Source organism: Arachis ipaensis, chromosome B09 (genome assembly GCF_000816755.2).
Source record: "Arachis ipaensis cultivar K30076 chromosome B09, Araip1.1, whole genome shotgun sequence".
Classification (NCBI taxonomy): domain Eukaryota; kingdom Viridiplantae; phylum Streptophyta; class Magnoliopsida; order Fabales; family Fabaceae; genus Arachis; species Arachis ipaensis.
This window is the reverse complement of record NC_029793.2, coordinates 4,415,414-4,424,956: the sequence shown is the minus strand read 5'-3', so window position 1 is coordinate 4,424,956 and position 9,543 is coordinate 4,415,414. Positions and strand designations below refer to the sequence as shown.

Sequence of the window (9,543 nt, the reverse complement as noted above, 5' to 3'; positions counted from 1 at the left end):
AGTCATATTCTAATTTTAATTACAAATTAACTCTATATATTTATTTAATTATAAAAACTATTTTTTATTTTACAAATTATTAATTGATCATTCATCTATTATGTTTATTAACAATAAAAAAACAATAACGAATTAGATCTTCCATTGATCTAATAAATTTTTTGGCAAACCCAATTGATTAAACGTTTATCTTTGATCCGTGACATTCGTCTAGGACTGTGAAATCGTGTTTCTTAGAAATCAATCGATTGGAATAACAAAACAATCGATTGAATTTCAAGTTTTCCACAATTCAATCGATTGGTCTACAGGTTATCACAAAACAATCGATTGAAAATTGCAAGGCAGTACGGTTTTCGCAAAAATTAATCAATTGGTCATATTACCCAATCGATTGAACGATGACTTATAATTCAATCGATTGTTTATATTACTCAATCGATTGAAGGCTTCAAAGCAACTTGAGGTCTCACAATTCAATCAATTGGTTGTGTTACCCAATCGATTGAAGTCATCAAAGCAATATGAATTTGTCCAATTCAATCGATTGAAAGCTTTATAACAACTTGAGGTCTCACAATTCAATCGATTGGTTGTGTTACCTAATCGATTGAAGTTTGTACGTAACTTCCAATTCAATCGATTGGTACGAGAATGCAATCGAATGAGAAGTAATGTAAATGTGTTTTTTTCTGCATTCTATTTGTTATTTCAGCAACAATACCATACAAATATATTGTGAATTATATTTTATTTTATATAATTAATTTATTTAAAAAAATTCCTGATCTTTTTATTTGTTTGCATTTTATTTTGTTGTTTTCATATGTTCAAGATTTGACCTCTCTATTTGAATCTTGACTTAAAAAAGGGACTATGCAATATATATATCGAAAAAAGTAATAATCTGTTCATATATTAATAAGACATATGTAGTATATATGTTACAAATTTGTAAGCAATATATATCAACTTTTGAAGCTGGTAGTAGTAGTAATTTATTGCTGCTGCAGCATCATCAAGAACGGCTATCTTATATTTAGGATCACCGTCACAACAGATCGCATTGTGTTGAATGTTTGTGATAGCTTTAGGAAATCTTCCTCCATTTGTGTCCGTGGCCATTTAGCAGGATCAAAAACAAAATCACTGCAATGTTCAACACATGTTGATGCAAAATGAAATTAAGATAAAAGAAAAAAGACAAATAGAAATTATACTTGAAGATAAAAGATAAAATATAAAGTAAACCATGTCATTTAAGTTTATACTGAAAGTTACAGCTAATTCGATGAACCTAACTGATGGATAACAAAAAAAAAAAAAAAAAAAAGGGAAAAAGGGGTTAAAGGGCTACCATAGGATGCAACTATTCCTTTCCTTAGAAAATACTACTGGGATGCAAGTGAAAGAATTGTGTATTCGTATTGGTATATATATATATATAGGAGTACAGGAGTACATAATAAATCACATTAGATGTAATAGATACAAGCTCCATTTCAATGATTTGTGAAAAATATACTAAGTTAGAGTACAAGGGTAAGGAAGGAACAACACATTCAAATAGAAATTCTCAGCAAATTTCTACCTCAAGATAGGAAGCCAGTAAAAAACTGCATATGCATACTAAGAGAGGTAGATATGATTCTGATCATCGATTGAGTTATGTCGAATTTTCTAAATTTTCAATTTGAAAAAACCTTAAAAAATTCACCTCATATCTGAACTCTTTCTTTATACTTTACATCCATAGAATGGAACTGAATTTTGCACCATATATCAATTATTAGTTCAAATTACAAGAATGCACATGTTTCAGCTGTTATTCTCAATCTTGTATACTATGGAACATTTATATAGGCCAATCAATCGACGAATGTCTCAAATATTGTGCATTCAAGTTCAACTAACGAAAAAAAACTAAAGACAAGCTTTTTACGAAGGAAACCATATTTCAAGAACTTAACCCTAAGAGAAGGAGAGTGCATGTTGATGAGAATCACTGTCATTACATGGAAAAAGAACCAATAGTGCGGAAAAGAAAATTGGTTGCATGGTTGTTTATTATTTACAGTGTCAGAATCTTGAATCTTGAAAAGGAAGAGAACACGAATGAATTGTGATACCTCAAGTTGCTTTGAAACATTCAATCGATTGAGTAATATAAAAAATCCATTGAAATAGTGGAAACTTGAAATTCAATCGATTGTTGAACGAATATCACGGGATCAAAGATAAACGTTTAATCAATTGGGTTTGCCAAAAAGTTTATTACGATCAATGGAAGATCTAATTTGTTATTATTTTTTTAATTGTTAATAAACATAATAGATGAATGATCAATTAATAATTTATAAAATAAAAAATAATTTTTATAATTAAATAAAATACATGGGTTAATTTATAATTAAAATTAGAAAATGACTATTTAACAATTATTAAAAACTTAAAAAATATGTTTTGTTATGGGACCATTTAATGGTCCAAACGTTCTGTGACCATCGAATCCTTAGCCAGCAGATAATCCACTTTGTCTCTTGGTTCAAATTAGATTTAAGATGAATTGTCACTGTCTTCAAAGCAAGTCCTCTTTGTAAAAGATATGCAACAAACTCATGCTCATCTGCAGTGTCTTGATATTTTCTAAACTCAAAACTCTTGAGACATGATGTCACACAATTGGGAACCGTGGTTGGTGGTGTTGGCCCATTATACTTCATCGGGTGAAAATAATATCCCTGATAACAGGAAACAACACTTGTCAACATATGCAGGCAAACAACAAATAGAAATAGAGACACTAGTTTTAAGTTTCAAATTGAATGTATTCATACCCCCAAAATATGAATTACGAGAGCTTTAAGTACATGACAATTATGAAGGAAGTTTAGCAAGAAGTTTGTGTTGAAACATGGAAGATCAACCTCTAGCTTGAGCAAACGGAGAAATTCTGGAAACTCGAACGCAAGAGCACTAAATAAGCACTGTGTAGAAGATAACTCTAGATATTAAATATAATTCATAATTATAGTTATAAGTTGAGATTATCGAGTTACATCAATCATTTTGCTTGAGGAATCATGTTACCTGTGTTGTTTCATATTTCAATGCCAACAATTTTGTTTGGCGGAGTGCCTGGAGAAGCTCGGGCACCCAAGCCCCATCCTCAACACGTTCATGACAAATATCAAGATGTGCCTCCACCATGTTGGGAAAATTGATAACTGATACCTGTAGCCCAGAGTACGCCGAGGCCTCTGTTCTCATATGCAGGTATTCAAGAAATGGAGTGTATATTTCCCGAACGTCGATCTTTTCCATCAAGCTACTGTAATCTTTAAAGGTTAAACTTTTCAATGTGCGAGGCATCTGGATTGTAGGTTCATGAACATGAAAACCTTCTCGGGTCGTGTTATGTAGAGCGAGCTTAAGAATTTCAAGAACAGGGCAGCCGGATAAAAGCTTGCTGGGGTTCACAGAGAGGAAATCCAACTCTAGGTTCTTGAGGGATGGCAGATAAACATTTGGAAACTCTGGATAACAATTCAAATAAATATTACGGTTCAAAACAAGGGACTTGAGTGATACACAAGTGAATATGGATTCAGGCAACTTGATTTTCCTCCTTAAATCAATGCAGAGATAGAGTTCGTGGAGATGGGGACCAATGACGGCATCGAGCCATGGTAAGATGAGATCCTCATCAAGCCATGATAAGATGATATCCTCTGAATTTTTATAGGAAGTGAGGCGAAACTTTTGGATGGGGTAATCTGCATTGCGCTGAGATAGAATAGCATTCACACATGAATCAATTCGATCTTCTTCCCATTCTCGATGAGACCAAAAGGGTATATCCTCTATGCCAAGGACTTGAAGATCCTTCCAAACATGGCGCCACCTGTGAGAGAGGATGCTGGTGGATACAGCTTGTTTTGTGGGAAGGTATGAGAGAATGTCGCAAAGGATAGAGTTCGGTAACAAACTGATCCTATCCATGTCCATGGTTAATGGTTTTGCTTTCTCAAGTTTGTCTCTGGAAAGGTTAGACTCAGGTGTAGGGTTTAGGATTTAAAGGATAAACAAGGGTGTTTGTTTGTTTGATTTTGATTATATAAATTTGACTAAGATTATTATAAACGGTATTATATGATTTGAATTTATTTTTTAGTTTGATTAATTTTAAATTATTCTCTTTCCTTTTGAGTACAAACACATTAAATTGATAAATTAAATCTCTCTAGAGCTGCTTAGCGCCAACTCAATATGATACTTAGTGTCAGGTGAATCAATGTTATGTAAAAATCTCATTTTAAACATTCATCTGTCATTTATATACTGTGCTTGTTTTAATTGTGAAGGGGACAATGTCTTGCATCTCATGTATTTTCCTGACTTAGGTGGAAGTCCACTGTCAGAAGCCACCAAGTACTTGAAGTTGCTGCAGAAGAATCCATCTGATTCATTGGAAACACGCTTGCTTTTGAATGTTATACAAGACGAAATAAGATTTTGCTTGCACTACAGGTAATTCTGGATTTTGAAAAAGGGGGGGGGGGGGGGAGCCTATCTTTTGCAGATTAAATTATTCCATATAGTGGGGTCCATGAATGCACCTGTGACTGATGGCGAGAAACTGATTTGGAGTGTCTTAGAAGCTGAGCGCTCAACCATTAGGTTCTTGATGTGATTGATTTTACTATAGTAATTCTGGAAGCTGGTGTATTCATTTCTGTATTCATTTCATGATGACAATTCAATTCTTCATTTATTCCCTTTCTGCAGCCAGCTGCATGAGAAATATCTGGTTGAAGAGTCAACAAACAATTTTGTGCCAAGATAAATAGGTAATGAGTTACAACATCTGAAGCCATGTATTATGCCCCACAAAGAAAGGAACGACGACCAACCAATAGTAGTGGGTACAACCCAAAAAATAGCAACCAATGCAATGAGCTATAGCTCAAGTGGTGCTTCCCTTCGATCATATCATGAATGTTTGCATTTATATAGGGATTTGATCTGTTCACCCGTCCCGTTACACATTGAGTTCACAAACTTCTTGGGACAATACTACATGATCAGGATGCTGCACTGAGTAAGTAAAACTGGACAGCTGTGTTGCGTGTTTTATTTTTCTGTTGGTTAGATGTGAGGACCATTGCTAATGAAAATTTTAGTATCTGATATTTGCCATAAAAGTGCCAAGAATAATGTGATTATGAGTTCATTTTCCTGTGTAAGTATTGGAGATCAACCAATTCTCTGAAGCAAGCTAAATCCTGCTATAATTAAGGGATAGAGGGTAAAGGAAATGGAAATTGTTTCCTTGAATATGTTTAGATTTCAGTGAATATTGACTCCGTGTGTCTGGATATTGCAAATTTGCAAGTCTGTGTGTAACTGAATCCGCCGGGTTTGTATAATTATTTCTGAACAACTTTAAACTCAAGGTAAATCAAAATCAACATTTTGATTATATTGGTCACAATGTACGTACATACAATACAAGATTAGTGTAGCCTATATTCTAGAACAACACTTGATATGGAAAATTGGGGAAAGGTGCTAATGTTGCATCTATCTTCATCTCTCTAGCAACAAAAAAACAAAAACACTTCAAGGCAAGAACCCAAATATGACCAATATCAGGGAAAATGCTTCTTCTTTGGTAACGTGACTTCATGTAAGCAATTACTAACACATTGAATACCACCGAACAACAGAATTGTCTCCCTTTTTGTTTTCTCATCTAATGCTCATTGGAACCCATGGTCGAATGTGACCCTTCATTGTTTGTACCAACTTCATATTTACAAAGAGGACAGGATACATTTATCTTTAACCATTTATCAATACACCCTACATGAAAGATATGAAAGCATGGTAGCTCCCTAAGTTCGTCGTTGTCTACATATTTTGCCAAGCAAGTGCAGCAAGCCTGCAATTAAGTCATGAAAAATAAAAGATATTAATTTACAACCAACCAAGTCAAACCTAGCAGAGTGTTAATGGATTCTATTGAGGCTCCTCTGTTTGGTGAAAAATCCTCAGGAATTGAAAATAAATTGTTTGAGTTATGACATTACCTATACAATTTTGGAGCATCGGAAGGAGAAGTGTGACCTCCAAATAAAATGATTTCAGTTTTAAATTATACAGATGTCCTAAGCTAAAATTAGTTATACCCTATGTCCTGAATACTTCTATATAAATCGAATAAAATATTATTTATATATAAATTGAGTCAAGTTGATTCAATTTACCATAAAGAATCAAATGCTATTTATATGTAAATCTGAATTGGTGGCAGTGCGTAATCAAAATTGCTGTTTGTGCTATACAAATCATCAATTCATTGTCAGAAAAATGACTTCTCTGCAAAACCATGGCATTTAGTCCTAATTAACCATGCATATTTTTATGCATCACAAAAAATGATCCAACTTAAAAATATAGAAACATTGAACCGTAGATAACATCAGAAGAGTACAATAATATGCAGTGGTTAACTTGGTCCTAACTTCCCAACTTCTTTCAAAAACAGAAATTCATACACAATAGTCAATATATACTATACAGTGCTTTAATCTAGCAACATTGTCAAATAGCAGCCAACATGTTTGTGTACGTAAACCGTAAAACAATCAAACGTTTGTCAGTTGCCCAGAGAGTAGAGTTGCCATCAACCTGCATCACAAAGCCATACATGCAACTCAAAGGATCAAATGGCATATATAAATTTCCAAGGATGAGAGACCAAAAAAACAGACTTTTAAGGATGAACCAGAGAAATGAAAATACTTGTCAATATCAAAGTTAGCCAGTCCAAACCACCGATGCTATGTTCAAGTGTATATTTCATTATTTATCAACAGGGCATCAAACAAATTTATTCAGAAGCATAACAAATATTTTAAGAATTTAGTTGGAAGACTAGCCTAAAATTGACCCTATGTTATGAAACTTTAATAATTTTAAACTTTTAAGGCTCCAACATGATATCTTGTCAACAATGATCAACGAACAATAGAGAATAGAGATAATGAGATCAGTTCATACCATGATTGTGGTCAATGAAATTAAGCTGACATATTGGAGAGCCCCTCGGTATAGCAGATAATCCCTTGAGAATAATGTACTTTGTCTCTAGGTCGAAATCAGATTTAAGATGAATTGTCACTGTCTTCAAAACAAGTCCTCTTTGTAAAAGATATGCAATAAATTCACGCTCATCTGTAGAGTCTTGATATCCTCTAAACTCAAAACTCCTGAGATGTGATGTCAAACAATTGGGAACCATGCTTGGTGGTCTTGGCCCATTATATTCCACCGGGTGAGCATATGCTCGCTGATAACAAAAAACAACACTTCTCGACTGAGGGAAACAACAAACAACAAAAAAGAAATAGAGCCAGTAGTTTTAAATTGAAATATATTCATACCTTCCAAATACAAATTACAAGAGCTTCAAGTACATGACAATTATGAAGGAAGTTTAGCAGGAAGTTTGCGTTGAAACATGGAACATCAAGCTCTAGATTGAGCAAACAGTGAAATTCTGGAAACTCGAAAGCTGGAGCACTAAATAAGCACTGTGTAGAAGATAACTAGATATCAAATATAGTTATAAATTCAAATTATCGAGTTACATCAAACATTTAGCTTGAGGAATCATGGGATTATGATAAGCATGTTACCTGTGTTGTTTCATATTTCAATGCCAACAATTTTGTTTCGCGGAGTGCCTTGAAGAGCTTGGGCACCCAAGCCCCATGCTCAACACGTTCATGACAAATATCAAGATGTGCCTCCACCATGTTGGGAAAATTGATAACTGATACCTGTAGCTCAGAGTTCGCCGAGGCCACCGTTCTCATATGCAGGTATTCAAGAAATGGAGTGTATATTTCCCGAACGTTAATCTCTTCCATCAAGCTAGTGTAATCTTCAAAGGTTAAACTTTTCAATGTGCGAGGCATCTGGATTGTAGGTACATAAACATGAAAACCTTCTTGGGTCGTGTTTTGTAGAATGAGCTTAAGAACTTCAAGAACAGGGCAGCCGGATAAAAGCTTGCTGGGGTCCACAGAGACGATTTCCAACTCTAGATTCTTGAGGGATGGCAGATAAACATTTGGAAACTCTGGATAATAATTCAAATGACTATAACGTTTCAAAACAAGGGACTTGAGTGATACACAAGTGAATATGGATTCAGGCAACTTGATTCTCCTCATTAAACCAATGAAGAGATAGAGTTCCTGGAGATGGGGACCAATGACGGCATCAAGCCATGTTAAGATGAGATCCTCTGAACTATTATAGGAAGTGAGGCGAAACTTTTTGATAGGGTAATTTGCACTGCGCTGAGATAGAACAGCATTCACATATGAATCAAACCGATATCCCCGACGGGACCAAAAGGGTCTATCCTCTATGTCAAGGACTTGGAGATCCTTCCAAACATGGCGCCACCTGCGACAGAGGATGCTGGTGGATACAGCTTGTTTTGTTGGGAGGTATGAGAGAATGTCGCAAAGGATAGAGTCGGGTAAGAAACTGATCCTATCCATGTTCATGGTTGATGGTTTGGCTTTCTCAGCTGTAGGGTTTACTGGTTTAGGATTTGAAGGATAGCCAAGGGTTATTGGATCAATCATTCAATTGAATTCAACTGATTTAATTAAATATTAAATAAAATTATTAAAAATTTAATATATAATTTTAAATATTTAAATTAAATAATTTTTAACTTAATAAAATTTAAAATTTTACAATTTCACATAATAAATTATCCATAATTTAATACTAGAAGTTTACAAACAACTTTAAACATCAAAGTTCATAACTTTCTACTATCAAAAGAAATATTAACAAACAATTTTTTAACTAATCGAAGACGCAACTCATCACAAACTAGTTTGAAATTCTTGAACAACATTGTCTTATAACTGTTGATCACTTTATAATTGTTCAATCTTTAACATACAGAAAAAAAAAAACCATGAACGAAATTAATTCAACAAAAAATATTTGACAGAATCATTCAACAACTCAAACATTCAGTAATCTACTAAACCCAGTATTATTAACAGAACTACAAAAATTATCAAAATCTGAAAATCAGCAACTCAAAATTATTAACAACAGTACGAATTAGAAAACTAAGTAAAGATAATTCCAAGCAACAATGCTTACCGGCGGCGATAGAGGAAGGAGAGTGACGGCGACGACAGAAGAGTGCGAACTGCCGGCGAAGATACAGAGAGAGCTCGAACAGAGGAGACGACAACGGCGACAGAACTTCCACACAACGGCGACAGAACAGAGCTTCCTAGGATGGCGACGGCTATGACGGCGACAGATTTCCACACGCGACACCTGTTCTCGGAGGAGAAGAGTTCGGCGATGACTACGGAGAGGGTTGGTGGTTGCGGAGATGCGGGCTGCGTTTGGGGACTAGGTTCTCCAAATGAATTTTCAATTTTCAGAGAAAAAGAGGAGTGGGACTGGTGGGTTGCATTTGGGGGGATTAGG

At 34.6% G+C, this 9,543-nt stretch overlaps 2 protein-coding genes and 1 long non-coding RNA gene across 5 annotated transcripts; 1 reads left to right on the top strand and 2 right to left on the bottom strand.

Annotated features, from left to right (window-relative positions):
• LOC107614820 (F-box/LRR-repeat protein At4g14096-like) lies at nt 3,061-4,123 on the bottom strand. The gene has a single exon (XM_021111568.1). The coding sequence runs from the start codon at nt 4,006-4,008 to the stop codon at nt 3,082-3,084; it is 927 nt and encodes a 308-aa protein (XP_020967227.1). The 5' UTR covers nt 4,009-4,123; the 3' UTR covers nt 3,061-3,081.
• Nucleotides 4,574-5,640, top strand: LOC110266513. Its single transcript, XR_002353920.1, has 2 exons — nt 4,574-4,680; nt 4,789-5,640. It is a non-coding gene; the product is annotated as an uncharacterized LOC110266513 (long non-coding RNA).
• LOC107618281 (putative FBD-associated F-box protein At5g56440) lies at nt 5,491-9,543 on the bottom strand. Of its 3 annotated transcripts, none has more exons than XM_021111364.1 (5): nt 9,205-9,543; nt 7,704-8,680; nt 7,449-7,598; nt 7,066-7,354; nt 5,491-6,693 (listed from the first exon to the last, which is right to left on the bottom strand). In XM_021111364.1, the coding sequence occupies exons 2-5, from the start codon at nt 8,664-8,666 to the stop codon at nt 6,689-6,691; spliced, it is 1,407 nt and encodes a 468-aa protein (XP_020967023.1). In that variant the 5' UTR covers nt 8,667-8,680; nt 9,205-9,543; the 3' UTR covers nt 5,491-6,688. The 3 variants fall into 3 exon arrangements, with proteins under 3 accessions (XP_020967023.1, XP_016175781.1, XP_020967024.1); XM_016320295.2 differs by having other exon boundaries at nt 7,704-8,620; XM_021111365.1 differs by having other exon boundaries at nt 7,704-8,608.

Bases quoted from the DNA above. Each gene is read 5' to 3' on its own strand.
- LOC107614820 (XM_021111568.1), bottom strand. From the start codon at position 4,008: ATGGACATGGATAGGATCAGTTTGTTACCGAACTCTATCCTTTGCGAC.
- LOC107618281 (XM_021111364.1), bottom strand. From the start codon at position 8,666: ATGATTGATCCAATAACCCTTGGCTATCCTTCAAATCCTAAACCAGTA. The intron at 7,599-7,703 runs GTAACATGCTTA...TCTTCTACACAG, and splicing joins TGAAATATGAAACAACACAG to TGCTTATTTAGTGCTCCAGC. The intron at 7,355-7,448 runs GTATGAATATAT...TTTTGTTATCAG, and splicing joins TTGTAATTTGTATTTGGAAG to CGAGCATATGCTCACCCGGT.